General features: G+C 53.8%; 1 protein-coding gene across 1 annotated transcript; it reads left to right on the top strand.

Moving 5' to 3' along the window:
• The first annotated feature begins 8,448 nt into the window (after window positions 1-8,448).
• On the top strand, window positions 8,449-15,564 carry ITGB1BP2 (integrin beta 1 binding protein (melusin) 2). Its single transcript, XM_009881751.1, has 11 exons — window positions 8,449-8,609; window positions 8,826-8,875; window positions 8,973-9,029; window positions 9,592-9,740; window positions 9,888-10,000; window positions 10,250-10,308; window positions 11,249-11,319; window positions 11,563-11,665; window positions 13,523-13,642; window positions 14,059-14,121; window positions 15,331-15,564. Exons 1-11 carry the CDS (start codon window positions 8,546-8,548, stop codon window positions 15,562-15,564), a joined length of 1,083 nt encoding a protein of 360 aa, XP_009880053.1. The 5' UTR covers window positions 8,449-8,545.
• The last annotated feature ends 1,023 nt before the right edge of the window (window positions 15,565-16,587 follow it).

A 16,587-nucleotide genomic window follows, 5' to 3' on the forward strand; every position in this document is an offset into this window, starting at 1 on the left:
TGGTTTATCCCTGTCCTTTGTTTTGTTTTGTTTTCTGCATTTGAAAGCATTGGCCTAGTAGCTGGCTTGCTGAGGTGATACAGTATGTGATGGTGATTATCAGGGGGATTGTGACTTACCTGTAGGTACAGGATTAAGAGTTTTGTCATGTTTTTCACCTGGCACTTTTTGCTAGAATAGCTAAATACTGCACAATCGTAAAGAAGTTGGGGAGAATGCTGATGAGCTTTTCTGTTGCCCTGCGGAGAGGATGAATCTGTTCTTGAGGCTTGTGTGTGGAAGATGGCTGGCAGATGCTCACTCATGCCAAGTGTTTTTGGTAAGTATGTTATTTAATCCAAAGTGTGAAATACTAGCAGAAACTGTGAAGTTGCTCCCAGGTGCGTGTCTCTCATTATGCCCATTGCTTAGCTGGTTTAGGGGCTGACTGCTTGGGAGGAATACAAGAATGCTGTCAGGTTATGCAGGGAGGAAACAAGGAAAGCCAAGGCAGCCTTGGAATTGAACCTGGCGAGGGATGTCAAGGCCAACAGGAAGGGTTTCTTTAAGTATATAGGAGACAAAAGGAAAACTAGGGAAAATGTGGGCCCGTTGTTGAATGAGACAGGTGCTGTGGTGACGGATGATGCAGAGAAGGCGGAGTTGCTAAATGCCTTCTTTGCTTCTGTCTTCACTGTTCGGGCCAGTCCTTGTGAGACCCAGACTTTGCAGGTAACAGAGAAAGTCTGGGCAAAGCAAGACTATCCCTTGGTTGACAAGGAGCACGTTAAAGATCAGTTAGATAAATTAGATATGCATAAATCCATGGGGCCTGATGGGATGCACCCTCGTGTGCTGAGGGAGCTGGGGGAAGTCATTGCTGGGCCTCTCTCCATTATCTTTGAAAGGTCCTGGAGGACAGGTGAGGTGCCTGAGGACTGGAGGATAGCCAATGTCACTCCAGTCTTCAAAAAGGGCAGGAAGGATGACCCGGGAAACTACAGGCCGGTCAGCCTCACCTCCATCCCTGGGAAGATGATGGAGCAGCTTGTTCTGGGAGTCATCTCAAAGCACCTGGATGAAAAGAAGATTATCAGAAGTAGTCAACATGGATTCACCAAGGGGAAGTCATGTCTGACTAATCTGATAGCCTTCTATGACAAAGTAACTAGATGGGTGGATGAGGGGAGGGCAGTGGATGTTGTCTACCTTGACTTTGGCAAGGCTTTCGACACTGTCTCCCACATCATCCTCACAGGAAAGCTTAGGAAGTGTGGCTTAGATGAATGGACAGTGAGGTGGATTGAGAACTGGCTTACAGATAGAGCTCAGAGGGTTGTGGTTAGTGGCGCAGAGTCTAGTTGGAGGTTAGTAACAAGTGGTGTCCCTCAGGGGTCAGTACTGGGCCCAGTTTTGTTCAACATATTCATCAATGATCTGGATGAAGGGATAGAGTGTACCATCAGCAAGTTTGCTGATGACACAAAACTGGGAGGAGTGGCTGACACGCCAGAAGGCTGTGCTGCCTTACAGCGTGACCTCGCCAGGCTGGAGAGTTGGGCAGAAAGAAACCTTATGAAGTTCAACAAGGGTAAGTGTAGGGTACTGCACCTGGGGAGGAATAACCCCATGCACCAGTACAGGTTGGGGGCTGACCTCCTGGAGAGCAGCTCTGTGGAGAGGGACCTGGGAGTCCTGGTGGACAACAGGATGACCATGAGCCAGCAATGTGCCCTGGCGGCCAAGAAGGCGAATGGCATCCTGGGGTGCATCAAGAAGAGTGTGGCCAGCAGGTCGAGGGAGGTCATCCTCCCCCTCTACTCTGCCCTGGTGAGACCGCATCTGGAGTACTGTGTCCAGTTCTGGGCTCCCCAGTTCAAGAAAGACAGGGAACTGCTGGAGAGGGTCCAGCAAAGGGCAACAAAGATGATTAGGGGACTGGAGCACCTTTCTTATGAGGAAAGGCTGAGGGACTTGGGTCTCTTTAGTCTAGAGAAAAGAAGATTGAGGGGGGATCTTATTAATACATACAAATACTTAATGGGAGGATGCCAGGGGGATGGGAGTAGTCTTTTTTCAGTGGCGCCCAGTGATAGGACGAGGGGTAATGGGCATAAACTTGAACATAGGAAGTTCCATCTTAACATGAGAAGGAACTTCTTTACTTTGAGGGTAGTGGAGCAGTGGCACAGGCTGCCCAGAGAGGTGGTGGAGTCTCCCACTCTGGAGACATTCAAAACCCGCCTGGACGCTGTCCTGTGCTACGTGCTGTAGGTGACCCTGCTCTGGCAGGGGGATTGGACTAGATGATCTCCAGAGGTCCCTTCCAACCCTAACCATTCTGTGAATTCTGTGACTCTGTGAATTCTGTTTGCTTGTTCCTGAGCAGTTAAAAGAGAAGTTGCTGCCTTAGGGAAATGGCAGAGCTCAAATGTGATCGAAAGGGATGCCATCCAGAGGGACCTGGACAGGGTGGAGAGGTGGGCCTGTGCCAATCTCATGAGGTTCAGCCAGGCCAAGTGCAAGGTCTTACACGTGTGTCCTGGGCAATCCCAAGCACAAATCCAGACTGGGTAGAGAATGGATTGAGAGCAGCCCTAAGAAGGACTTGGGGGTGTTGGTTGGTGAGAAGCTCAACATGAGCCAGCAATATGCACTGGCAGCCCAGAAAGCCACCAGTACCCTGGGCTGCATCCCCAGCAGCGTGGCCAGCAGGGTGAGGGAGGGGATTCTGCCCCTCTGGTGGGACCCCCCTGTAGTGCTGGCCTCCAGCTCTGGGCCCTTAGCACAGCAGAGATACGGACTTGTTGGAGCAGGTCCAGAGGAGGCCACAAAGATGCTCTGAGGGCTGGAGCCCCTCTGCTGTGAGGACAGGCTGAGAGAGTTGGTGGTGTTCAGCCTGCAGAAGAGAAGGCTCCGGGGAGACTTTAGAGCCCTTCCAGTATCTGAATGCGGCCTACAGGAAAGCTGGAGAGGGACTTTTTACAAGGGCACGTATTGATAGGACGAGGGGGAATGGCTTCAAACTGGAAGGAGGGAGACTTAGATGAGATACTAGGAAGAAATTTTTCCCCTTGAGGGTGGTGAGCCCCTGGCGCAGGTTGCCCCAAGAAGCTGTGGCTGCCCCACCCCTGGAGGTGTTCAAGGCCAGGTTGGACGGGGCTTGGAGCAACCCAGGGCAGGTGGGTTGGGACTAGGTGATCTTTAAGGTCCTTTCCAACCTAAACCATTCTGTAATTCTATGAAGAGAACTGAAACTATGCTCTGGTGTGAATGCTAGAGGTAACGGTTCTCGTTTGCTTTAAAGGAGGCAACTGAAAACCTGTGACTGAGGTTCTAGTAATGAAACTGTAAAGCAAACCGTTATGAAGGTTTTCAGAGGCAGGAGGAAATGGCCACTGGGAGTGCTTGTAGTGCAGAAGGATTTAAGGCTGGGCACAGGAGCAAGCAAGGCTGCCCTGCTCTGGAGCAGTTCTAGAGGCCACAGTCTGAAGCCCTTTGGGTGCTGCTGTCAGTGCTGACACAGTGTGGATAAGGTTGTGAGTGCAACTCCGGAGGCTGGACCCTGCGCAAGCACCGTTGCAATTTGCTGAGATACAGGCAGTGCACGGAAGGGAATGCTTTCCTCTGCACGCTCTCCCAGATCGCTGCCTGTTTTGTAGTTGCAGACTGACGAAGTATTTTGACTGTCATGAAGAGACACCCTTGCCTTTTGCTGTCATATCTGATCAGCTTGTTCAAAATGCACTTACATGGTATCAGTTCATACCAGGCCAAGGACTGATGAGCAGTCTGGTCCGTGTTACTTTGCTCTTAGCTTTAAACCCTGGTCATTTATGGGATTTGGAAGCTACAACCTGTGCTTTATGCAGGTTCCCCTTAAACAACGGTGACTGCATTTGCAAGAATCAAAGATAAACCTGAAAAAACCAACGGGTACCTGGATAATTTTGTCACATCAAAGCAGTAGATAAACGTTTCCCTTTTTTTTTTGGCACAGTGCATCTCACTAGAAGCTGTCATTTATCATAGAAAGCTACAAATGGTGGAATATGCTAAACTACTTTTCCAGTGAGCTACCTGTGGGAGCTGAAAGAAGGAAGACGTGATTTCCTGAGGCCTTGTTGAAAGATGCTGTCATTCCCTCTTCTGCCTGGGTCATGGCTCAGGTACCTGCTTGTCTCCCTGGTGAGTCACCCAAGTGCCAGAGGTAGCCAAAAGGAGAGGGAGAAAGCCGGGAGCTCAGCCAGGCCACAACACTGCCTTCAGGCCGCTTTCCCTCACTTCAGCCTGGTCACTCTGCTCTGCCTGAGCTCGTAGAATCATGGAATCATCTAGGTTGGAAGGGACCTTTAAGATCATCCAGTCCAATCATCAACCCAACACTGCCAAGTCCACCACGAACCCATGTCCCTCAGCACCAGGTCTGCCCATCTGTTAAATACCTCCAGGGATAGTGACTCCACCACGGCCCTGGTGTACCAGTTTGTGCGACACCAGACTAATTTCTCTTCTAATGCTTGGGGAAACTGCACGTGTGGAAGACTCCAGTGTTCCAGTTTGTGAAAATATTTACTCCATAGCCAGCGATGGTGTGCGGGTTTCAGGGTCTCGGTGTTTTCAAGCTCACCAGGTGCAGGGATGAGGAGGAGCGAGACCCGGGCACTGGAGCCAAACTGGCCAACAGGGTACCGTCAACATCACATTCACTATAAATTACAAAGTTTGCTGAGGAGTTCTCTCTCTCCCGTGACGGCTGCCATCCTGAGAACTCCTCGCCCCGGTGCCGGAGCCCTGCGCCCGTCCCTTCCTCCCGAAGCCGCAGCGCTGGCAGTGTCCCACATGGGCTGTCACTGCTGGGGGTGCACAGCTTCTACGGATAGAATGGACTAGGGATAGTCCTTGTGTATTTTATACTGGTATTGGGATCAATATTGGTTCTTTAGCGTTATTCACGTTAATTATTTTGTCTTATTCTATTAAATCTGTTTATATTTCAACCCTCAGTTTTCCCTTCTTTTCCCTGATTCCCCTTCCCAGGTGGGGAGGGGCCAATGGGTGAGAGAATAATTGTCTAAATGACAATACAGTGTTGTGGGTTTTCTCAAACATTAACACCTGGGCAGCCTGTTTCAATGTTTGATAACCCTTTTGGTGAAGATATTTTTCCTAATGTCCATCCTAAATCTCCCCTGGAGTAACTTGACCATAGCGACCATGCTTTAAGGCAACAGGAGCCTCCAAAGGAAAACCTGTAAACCCCATGCTCCCTGCTATTTCAGGCAGCAGTTTTTCATTATGGATGCCAGCTAATGACAAGAAAACTCAGTCTTAGGAGTAGACAGAATTCTTTTCTTTTTGGACTATTCCCTGTTGAGGCCCAAAGTACCCTTTTCGATGCCTTTTCAGAGCAAGCACTGGTGTAAATGGGCTCCTTTAGCAGCTGAGCTCTGAGGAGACAAAATTATCTCTGGGATCAAGAGACCACCTGAACTGCAGGGAGAAAATCCTCATCAGCTGGGCAGCTGGCTCCAGTTTGAAGGTTTGTTTGGTGAGAGCAGAGTTTTGGGGTGATAGCCCTGTAATAACCTGAGCTGTGGTGGTGTTCTTGAATGGAGAGAGGCAGATTGCCCCCATCCCCATTTCTGTTGGTTTTCTGGTCTTTTTCAGACCTGTTCTCTGAGCAGTTGAGTACAATCAGTGCAGAGCTCTTGGCCAACAGCCGGTACATAACCCCTCAGCAGCACTGTCAGAAGAAGAGCAGCCAGGCAGAATGTCTGCTGGAAAATTGCTCAGCACATACTCTTATGGGAAAGATTTCATTTCCCAAATAACTGAAACGTGAATCCTGCCTGCGAGCTTTGTGCAGCATACATAGCAATAATATGTATGTCAGGGATTTTTCTTCTCCTAACCAGCCTTCTGTACAGAGGAACTACTCCAGTGCTTTAGAAATGCACTCCCCTTCTGCTATCCCTGTGATACCCCAGCTCCACAGAGCATCCCAAATGGTTGAAGGGTAGGGGTGAGCTGTGTTTCTCTCCCTGGAGGCATCCAGCATGTTTTGCCCAGGACTCTGGTGGCTGTTTTACACTGACCCTGATTGTTCAAGGGCAAACACATTAAATTGGGTTTAAGAACCATTTGGTCCTATTTTTCCACCTCCTTTTTGTTCTGTTATATATCAAATTCAGTGCCCATAAATCAAACAGGTTTTATTTTTAATTCTCAGCCGGCCCATTCCTTGCAAGCTGTTTCGGAGGTGTTGGCCACAACTGGCCCTGCTTGTGTGGTGACTTCTGCTTGACTTGGAGCTCTGCCCTGGAGGAGGGCCGGACCCAGCAATGCAGCCCTGTGGCCTGAATGCAACTGCCAGAAGACACAGCTTCAAACTAGCTGCTGTGTGGTGGATGTGCAGGCCCTCACCTGAACCTCGTCGCCTCTTCTTTCCTAATTTTTAAAGCACCAGCTCTAGCAGGGCCTTGAGTCTGCTGGTGGCTGACAGCGGTTCCCCTGGAGTTCATCTCTTCTGGATGTCTCGTGTCTGTCTCCCACACTGTGCCCCCTCACCTTGTCCTCCCTGGGGACCCTCTCCTTAGGCCAGGAGCTGCGGACACCCCAATGTACTGCATGTCACTGTGCTCTGTTCCCAGCAGCTTCTGTCTTTCCAGCCACCTTGTTCCCTGCAGATGGCTGCAGTGGTGCAGCAGAGGGGCGAGGGCAGAGCGGTGCTGCTGCTCTTGGGATGCCGAGGGGGCTCTGCCCGGCCACAGCCCCCCCAGCTGCCTGCTGGTCCCTCTGCGACAAGCCTCGGCCTGTGGGTCAGCCACAGCATCCCCTTGGCGTTTTCTCCGAGGCCAGGGAGGTAACCCGAGCTCCAGATTCTCCCTGGCACAGGGACGGTGACAGCTGCAGTCTTGTGACAGCTCGTGGAAAGGACAAGGGGATCTGAAACCCTATAGCTCTGCCCAGCCCCCAGGACTGCAAATTTCCCTGTCGCAGGGCTCTGCGTGGCTTCCCGGATCCCAAGCGATCTGTCCTGCCTGAGCAGAGGCAGTTTTTTACCCACCTTTGGGACTATTGGGTCATTTATTGTGTCTTGAGGCACTGCAGTCCTTTGAGGGAGGCATCAGCTTAAAGCCACATGGCTCATGGTGGTGTGACAGTTCCCCAGTGCCTCCACATTTCCCTCCTTGCTTTTGTGTTGGAAGTGGGTTTATATACAGGTGTAAGGAGGTCTGATGGTGATATGTGTCCTCCCCTCCAGTGGGGCCACCTTCCTTGCTAATGAGATGACAAGGAAAGGCCTGAGGTTGCTGCTGGCTGGGGCGTCTCAAGGTGGGGATGGCAGAACTGAGCTGGAGGTGGAGCAGCAGGGCAGTGGGAAATGAGTCTGGAGTCATCAGCCTGGTGAGCTCCAGAATTTCAGCAAGGGTTCATCCTACCTCTGGACTTTGGAGATCCCCTTGGGGTAGCAGCAGATCCTGCAGGCTGTTGGGGGGGGGATTAACTAGGTTAAATAAACATCATGGGACAGTGATGGGGTTACGTCAGCCACGGCAGACCCTGTGGGTGCCGCTCCTGAGTGGAGTCCCTGGACAGCTGCTGCCTGCAGGACCTGCCCTTTGTGCCATCTGATAGTGCCAATGGCTTATGTCAAACCCGATTCCTGGGCTTGACAGCCCTCCAGGGGCTGTGTGCTCTGGCAGGTAAGGGCAGCACCCAGCAAACAGCTGTCTCTGCAAACAGGAACAACAAAAAGAAAATAATACTTTTTTTAGATGCTTGTAGGAACTGACTAAAATCTTTGATCTCAAGAGCAAAGGGTCCCAGCATGGGAGGAGGGAATCCAAGCAAACCCCTCCTGGGTACAGCGGGCCCAAGGTAACATTTTGTGCTCTTCTTCTGTGACAACAATGATCTTCCAGGGGACAGATCTCATCCCTGGGTTCCACAAGATCCTGCATCAAAGGATGTCTCGGCCACACGCACTGCTTTGGTCTGCTGGTGCCTCCATCTTGCAGATGGTCGTGGCTTTTGGAGCTGGGGGAGATCAGCACGGGTCTTGCCCTGGGACGCTGGGAATTCTCTTCCCTTCTTTTGCAGGAAACTTTCAGCTGCTTCTATAAACACTAAAGAAACTGAGAGCAGTTGGTCAAGAGGAGTCGCAGGATGCCCCAAGCAGAGCATGAGTGCCAGGCTAGCACTGATGCCTCCATGCCAGATGCTGGCAGGGTGGCAGGTGCTGGGAGGTCCTCTGCCCACGCCAGGTACAGAGTCGCCCCCCGCAGCGCCCATTCCCTCTGCTGGGTGCAGGGGCAGGACAGAAATGCCTCTTGAGATAACATGGGTGCCGGGGCCCGTCAGCTGCAGAGCCGCTATGTCAATCTTTAGCCTGCTCTCCAGTTACCAGCCACCTCCTCCGGCTGCCTCCAAAGATAGGCAAAGCCACCTCCCTGCGCCTGGGCTGGAGATTGCGGGGAAGCAGAGGCGGGATCACGGGCAGGGATGAGATTAATGGGATTTTTGCCGAAGGGGTGAAGGACGCCACGAGTACGCCTGAGCTATGGCGTTGCTGTGTTACAACAAGGGCTGCGGGCAGAGGTTTGATCTGGAGCAAAACACCGAGGGTAAGTGGGCTCGTCTGCCTTGCACCGGGGTGGGTGGGAATGCCTGCTGCTTTCCTGGGCTGTGGCCTCGGCCACAAAGGCCCCGGCAAGGCTGAACCAAGCCTAGCACTGGCAGCCCGCATGGCTGGAGCTGGCTCAGGAGCTGCCAGGTGTCATGGGTGGCTCACGGGCAGGATTGATCCTCCTGAAAGGTTCTGCCCGATTCTCCCTTTTCAGATTCCTGCCTGTATCACCCGGGTGTCCCCATCTTCCATGATGCCCTGAAGGTGAGTGGGGCAGGAGCCGGGGCTGCAACCGCAGTGAGGGACCTTGTGCCTGGTGGGATGGCCCACCCCTGACCAGTTTGTTGTCTCCTGGTGCTAGGGCTGGTCTTGTTGCAAGAAACGCACGACAGACTTCTCTGAGTTCCTCTCCATAAAGGTGAGTGACCCACCAGCCCAAATGCACCCACTGCTCCTCCATCCTCTCCTCCTTGCCCCTGCCCTGTCCCCATCCTGTGCCAAGGCCATCCCCTTTGCCCTGCCGGTTGGGGATTTCCTGTCTGCTTCCAAGAAGCCTGCAAGCAAGGGTGAGGCTCCCAAAGTCCGGGGGAGCTGGTCCTGGAGAAGGCTGTTGGAAGGGGCTGTGATTCCCCACCAGGATCCTGCGGGATGAACACAAAATGCTCCGAGCGCCAGTCTGAGCAACCTAGGGGAGGAAGGGCAGCAGCAGAGGCCCGGGGATGTTGGGGAGAGCCTTGCTGCCCTTCAGCTGCCAGGCTGGGGTGCAGCAGAGCTGAGACCTGGCTGCCATGGCTCTGGTGAGGCTGCCATGCCATCTTGTCCCCGGCAATCCGTGCGGCCACAGACCCCAGTCTGGTGCAGGGTCTGACCCCATCGCTGCAGGACGCAGAGCCACCAGAGCGTGGAAACTTGCAGGGTTTGGGAGCAGCCGCCAGGCTAGGGAGGGCAAAGCAGGTGTCAGGCTTGCCTCTGCTGCTCAGGGATGCACAAAGGGGTTTCACAGCAAGGAGAAGCTCCCTGAGCCTTTCAGTGAAGAGGAGACCTCGGACAAGCCAAAGGCCAAACCAGTGGAGGAGCTCATCATCCAAGGACCAAAATCAGCTGAGAAGATGCAGCGGGAAAGACCAAGGTGAGACGGGCTCAGCTGGCAGTGTCACCCTGCTGTGCCGCTTCTTCTGCATGTGTCCTGCCTTGCTGCTTCCTCAGGAGAGGCAACAGCACTTAAATTGCAAAATAAACCCCAACCCACTGGGCCTTTGCTGTTGCTGTTTCCCAGCTCTGATGAGCCAAGACAACTGCTGCCAATTAAAGTATCCAGGTCTCTGGAGCAGGCACTGGAGAGACTGAACCTGTCCTCCAAGGATGAGGCACCTGAGGCCAGTTGTGCAGGTAGTGACACACCAGTGGATGGCAGCGGGGCTACATGTGGCGAGTTCAGCGTGGGGTGCTGCACCGCAGGTTCAGCGCAGGATGGTGGGTGCCACGTGCTCTGCCACCTGCAAACCCCCAGCGCTGCATCTCGGCAGCACCTTGCTGTGGGCTATGCTCAAGGCCATGCGTGCTTAGCTGGGGAGGTGGCTGCAGGGAGGGTTTGGGGGCAGGAGCATGCCCCGGGGTGAAGCTGCATTGCTCTTGCAGAGGAGACGGCTGTCCAGGTGAGAGCTGGCACCGCCTGCAAGAACACATCCTGCAAGGCGGTGAGTACCTGGCAGAAGCCCATCTTTGCATGCTCTGTGCTGCGTGGCCAGCAGCATTGCAGGTCTGGCACAGGGGCTCGTCTCCCACTTACTGCCAGATGCTGGGCAGGGTGCTGGGCGGGTGGGAGGTGGCAATGCCTATCGGCTCCATGTGCTCCTGGTCATCCCATGCCTGGAGAGGCTGACTCGGTTGCCTCCCAGCCATGTTCCTGCAAGAGTCTTCCAGATTCCTGGATCGGCAGCATGTTTGCATTTCACTGCTGCTATTTACCTATAATGAAATACATAACATATTCAGGATACGTGCACATAGATGAAATGCAGGTGGAATAATTCCCCCCTGCATTTAATTAATGCAGCACAACCCCACTGTCTGCCTTGCCCCAAGGCCACCCTGTGTAGGACTGTTTGCCCACCTCGAGGTGTGCACCACAGCGACCACGCTGCGGGAGGGCTGGTATACTTGGAAAGCAGCAGAGAGGGAACGAGCAGGGAGCAAAAGATGAGGATGAGGGAGCAGGGAGCAAAAGATGGTAGATGAGGACATCAGACTGACACGCTCTGGGAAGCAGGGGAAGAGACAGGATGGACAAACGGCCCTTTGCACCTTAAAGTGAATTTCTGGGGTGTCTAAACTTGCCCACTGTGCTGGTGCTGCTGACCAGGCTGTGTTTGGGAGGGGCATACGGAAGGGCTGCTGCCAGGGTTGCAGGGGTGACACCAGGGTCCTGGCAAGGCCGGGGTGGCTGTCCTGCCGGCAGGGACCAGGGATTGGTGCCAGGCTGGCAGCTGGGCATAGTCCCAGAGTAAGGCCTCACAGATGCTGGATCCAGTGAAAGGATGATGTTGGGCATCCCACTGTGCCTTACGCAGGGATGGGCACCGATGGGTGGACGCCTGGCTGCACAGCTGAAACTTCCTTCTGCTTCTTGCTCCACAGGTCTACAAGGGTGCAGGGAGCAACACAGATGTTTGTAGTTTCCATCCTGGCGTTCCTGTCTTCCATGAGGGGTAAGAAACGATGCTTTACTGGGGACCAAACAGACTCTGCTGAGGGCTCACAGTGCTGCATCACAAGGTTGCGTGGCTTCAGCAGCACAACTGGTGCAGTGGTGGGTGACACCCCCTGGGTGACAGGTGGGCAGGGGGAGCTACTGGTTCTGAGCCCCTCTCCCCCACTGCCCCGGAGTTCGCTGTGGTCCCCTCTCCTGTCCCTGTGGGTGCTCCCCACTCAGGTCACCCCATTCTCCCCAGGATGAAGTACTGGAGCTGCTGTGGAGTCAAAACAACAGATTTCAGCACCTTCCTGGAGCAGCCGGGCTGCAGCAACGGGCGGCACTGCTGGATGCGGAAGGGGGTAAGGGAGCTTTCAGCGGAGGTGACACACATGAGCGAAGTACCATTACTGGTGCCCCAGGAGCGCTCCTTCCCTTGCTCTGCATTCACACGGGCTTCTGCATTTAATTCCCTTAATTTTCATAATTGCCGACAGATGACTGTGCGGGGTTGGAATGCCTAATCTTCACCTAAATCTTCACCCATCTGCTGTTTAAAATGCTGCTCCTGCGTTCACAAAACGTGTCAGGTCTCACACCCAGTGGGCAGGTGTGCAATAGGAAGCTGAATGAGGCAGGAGCTGGCCCTGGGCACGGCATAGCCAGTGCTGCAGGCTGTCGCACAGAGACAGGCAGCTGAGCAAAGGAAAAGCCCTGCAAAAAAAAACCCAAAAGTTTTGACAGATGACTGCAGATGCCTGAATTCAGTTTTAATGAAGCTTTCCTACTGCAATCGCTTCCCAGGGGGGACCTCATCTACTTACCAACATGGTGGTGTGGAGGGGAATGGGGAGAAGATCCCAGTTCCCAATATTGTATGAGTGTGTGTAGGTTTCCCCAGGAAAGCTCTTGGCTGGAAACAGGCTTAAGCTGGGAAAGTTGTACCAAAGCAGCCCAGGTTATTCTGAAAGTGCATCATAGAATCATAGAATTGTTACAGTTGGAAGAGACTTTTAAGATCATCAAATCCAACCATTAACCCAGCACTGTCAAGTCCACCACTAACCCATGTCCCTCAGCACCATGTCTGCCCATCTTTTAAATCCCTCCAGGGATTCTGACCCCACCACTGCCCTGGGCAGCCTGTTCCAGTGCTGGACAACACTTTCTGTGAAGAATTTTTTCCTAATATCCATCTTAAACCTCCCCTGGTGCAACCTGACGCCATTTCTTCTTGTCCCATCACCTGTTCCTTGGGAGAAGAGCCTGACCCCCCCTCGCTACCCCCTCCTTTCAGGGAGCTGTGGAGAGTGATAAGGTCTCCCCTCAGCCTCCTTTTCTCCAGGCTGAACACCCCCAGTTCCCTCAGCCGCTCCTCATGAGTCTTGTGCTCCAGACCCCTCACCAGCTCCGTTGCCCTTCTCTGGACACGCTCCAGCACCTCCATGTCTGTCTTGTCATGAGGGTCCCAAAACTGAACACAATATTCGAGGTGGGGCCTCACCAGTGCTGAGGGCAGTTCTTTGTCCTGGAGCAGAAAACATATAGTGGATGTAAAGGAGGCTGCAGTGAATGAACTCTGATGTTGTGATGCAGATGCTTTGTGCTAATTTTCACCTGCGTTTTGGGCTGGGATTCCTTCAGGGGCATTTCTTTGGCTGCCAATGCTGAGAGGGTCTGCAGGGGGTCTGTCTGCTGGTGATGCTCAGAAATGCCTGGTGGGGCCAAAGCTGCCTGTGGCATGGACGAGGCAGAGGCTCTGTAGGAGAAAGGTGAAACATGGCCTGTTGGGGCTCATCTGTCTCCCAAATTTAGTGTGGTAGCATGATCCATGTCCAGCAACACCTGCTGCACTGCCCTCCAGACCAAGTTTCCTGAGTGTGTGCAGCGCCTATGAGCTTGCATACAGCAGAATGACTCTGGAACAAGAAGGGGCTATCTCTAGTCTTAACATGCCCATCTGGAGCAACCCCAAGCACAGCACAGATGCCCCATGTTGCATGGGACAACCTGGCAGAGGCTGCCCACCTTTGCGTGAACCACCTCCCCTCAAAAACCTGCACAAAAGGCAGTGTTTGATCTTGCTTAGCTGATGCCAGCCTCAGCTGGTGCTCTGCGAAGGAGACATGCAAAGGAGCATCCTCCAGCATGGACATTCCCTCTGTTTGGGGTGTGCTTGGGCTCGACACTGTGCTGTGATGGGTCCTTCTCCTTGGCAGGACAAGAAGGCGGTGTCGTGCCGGCAGGACTGGCACCAAACCAGCAGCCAGGTGGTGGTGACAGTCTACGCCAAGAATCCCCTGCCCACCCTCAGCAGCGTGAAAGCCAATCGCACCATGGTGAGTGGGGCCAGCAGAGCTGGGCTGGGGATGTGGGCTTTCGTGGCACCTGATTTTTGTGAGCCAACAGCCAGGAGCCAGCCCAGTGCTTGGCACTCTTTGATGGCCTGTTTGGCCTGTTGCTGCAGCCAGGGTTGGCACTGCCGATCTGCCATCCCTGAGCTGAACTCCCGGCAGCTTCCAGCCTCAGCAGGTGGCTTTGCTGGCCTTGAATCCCTCGACTGGTGGCAGAGGTGAACCAGGCATGCTCTGAAGGGGATGAAATGCTCTCAGGTGCTGAGGGGATCACCAAAGCATTACACTGGAGCCAGGATGCAGGATTCGTTACGATGCTTGGAAGGCAGCCACACTGTCCAGGGGAAGAGCTCTGGCAGTGCTGTGCTACCCACTCAGGTCATTTTCTGTTGGTCTTTCAGCTTGAGGTTCACATCATCTTTGAAGGGAATAAGAGTTTCCAGGCAGAACTGGATCTCTGGGGGGTAAGATCCTGTTTACTTTCATTTCCCTACTCCCATAATCTGCATGGGGCTGGGCTGCAGTGCTGCAAGGCAGCCTGTGCTCTGGGAGAAGTGTCTGCAGCCCCCAACACAGAGTCCTGGTAAGGAAAATTACTCTCTGCACAGTCAGGATTCTGAGACTTTTGAAAAAGCAGTAAAAAGGTTGTTGCTGTAATTTCTGCTCAGTCCTGCCCATGCACAGAGCATGAGGCCAACTTTGGCTGTATTAGAGAAGAAATTAGATAGAAATGCTGTGGCCCCCAGGACGCTGTCTCTTCACCAGCCAGCACATCTGTAGAACAAACAGCCATTTCATAGTCTGTCCCTCAGTGCAATTCATTGCCAGCTCTCAAAGACTTGCAGGGAACACAGGTCCACCACAGCTGTCACAGCAGAGAGTACCCATTTATCTCCAGAGCTCCAGTTTTCTATAGCAGCAAAGGCTAGTGATGAAAATAGTTTTTTCTCTATTGATCTCATAGTGGTAACACCGCCTGGGAGACACACCAGGACTGTGCCTAGGCTTAGTGCCCCTCTGACTGTTCTGCACCACCTGAGGTACCCTGGCTACTCTTTAAACACTGCCACAGTGCTGGCTTGCTCCTGTTGGAATCACCTGGGAGACAGGTTGCCCAGGAGTTGGCATTTATAGCCACATCTGCTAGGAAATGCCTTAGGAGTTGTGAGGAGGGGCTGTTTTGGAGGCTGCTGGTGGTGGCACCGATTGATCCTGGGCTAACAGCAGAGCTGGATGTCACTGCCGGCTCTGCAGGCGTTCTGGGTTTGGTCCCAGACTACCCCAAAGGGTCTTTGGCACAGCAGGTCCCTGTTTCCCCCTGCAATCCTGCCGAGATACTTGCTCTCTGCTTTTGCAGCCACTTGCTGGCTGGGGAGGAGCACTGAGACTCGGGAACGTGCATGTGCGTTTCTTGCCTTTATTCCCAGTGCATGTTGCCTGCGCCCATGGGCAGCAGAGCGTGCTGCCGGGTGTGGGTATGCCCGTGCCTCAGCGCAGATGTAACACCATGGACCTCAGCTGGAGCCCAGGTTTCATCCTGCTCCGTCTCCTGACGGAGGAGAGGAAATCTCTTCTCTCTCCTCTGCTGGCAGCGCTCGGCCAGTAAAGGCAAGGATGAGTGTATGCTGCCTGCCCTCCCCTGCCCAGCTCACTGCACCTTTCCTTCTCTCTAGGTCATTGAAATAGAGAAGAGCTTTGTGAGCATGGTCCCTACTAAAGTGGAGATCATGCTTCGCAAAGCCAGCCCTGGCTCCTGGGCCAGGCTGGAACTCCCCCAGAGCAGATCTCACTCCCATGGCGAGCAGGAGAAAGAGGCAGCTGCCAAGGCGGAGGAGCCCGGGGCAGTGCAGGGGGAGGACTCTGGTGACAGCTTGAGCTGGTCAGAGGAGGAAGATGAGGAGCTGTAGATGGGAACACTGAGCAACTGACAGTCAAGTGCTTCAGCAGCTGAGCAGTGGCCGGGTCCTGAGCTGCCGGGGCCCTTGGCACCAGCTCCAGAGAAGCAGACCCAGCCTAGAGCCATCTGCAGGCTGCAGCACGCCCTCTCCCGCTGTCTGAAGGGGCAAGTAATAAACACCCAGAGCAAAGGTTGTACTCTGAAATTCCTCATCGGCTCTTAAGAAACATCAGCAGGCTGAACCCTGCCATCTGCTTCTCCCTCTGCCGCGCCTGGCCAGGGCAGGACAATGTGAGGAGGAGCCCCCTTGTCTGCACTTCGGGCAGCCTGTGCCAGGGATCTGCGGGGCCGGGGCGCTCGTGGCCCGGCGTCCTGCCTGACCTGGTCATTCCTGGGGGCGCAGGGCCCCAGGGCAGCAGGGTGGGCTGAGCTCGACCCCTCAATGCTGCATCACTCCCTCGGCGGCAGGGAAGGGCAGCCAGGCCTGGGAGGTGTTAGGAGGGAGATGGTGACAAGGGAAATGTCATTGCTGCCTGTGGCTGGAGCAGGGGCCCGAAGCCCTCTGCTGCACAGCCCTTCACAGGCATGAAACCGCCCGGGTGCAAGGGGTTGGTACCGAACAAGTGACAGGAGACACAGAGGCAGGAGAGCCTGAGAGGGTTTTGCTGGTGTTAATGGTTTGAGAAAACCCACAACACTGTATTGTCATTTAGACAATTATTCTCTCACCCATTGGCCCCTCCCCACCTGGGAAGGGGAATCAGGGAAAAGAAGGGAAAACTGAGGGTTGAAATATAAACAGATTTAATAGAATAAGACAAAATAATTAACGTGAATAACGCTAAAGAACCAATATTGATCCCAATACCAGTATAAAATACACAAGGACTATCCCTAGTCCATTCTATCCGTAGAAGCTGTGCACCCCCAGCAGTGACAGCCCATGTGGGACACTGCCAGCGCTGCGGCTTCGGGAGGAAGGGACGGGCTCAGGGCTGCGGCACCGGGGCGAGGAGTTCTCGGGATGGCAGCC

This window comes from Charadrius vociferus, unplaced genomic scaffold (assembly GCF_000708025.1).
Source record: "Charadrius vociferus isolate BGI_N301 unplaced genomic scaffold, ASM70802v2 scaffold472, whole genome shotgun sequence".
In the NCBI taxonomy this organism is placed as follows: Eukaryota; Metazoa; Chordata; class Aves; order Charadriiformes; family Charadriidae; genus Charadrius; species Charadrius vociferus.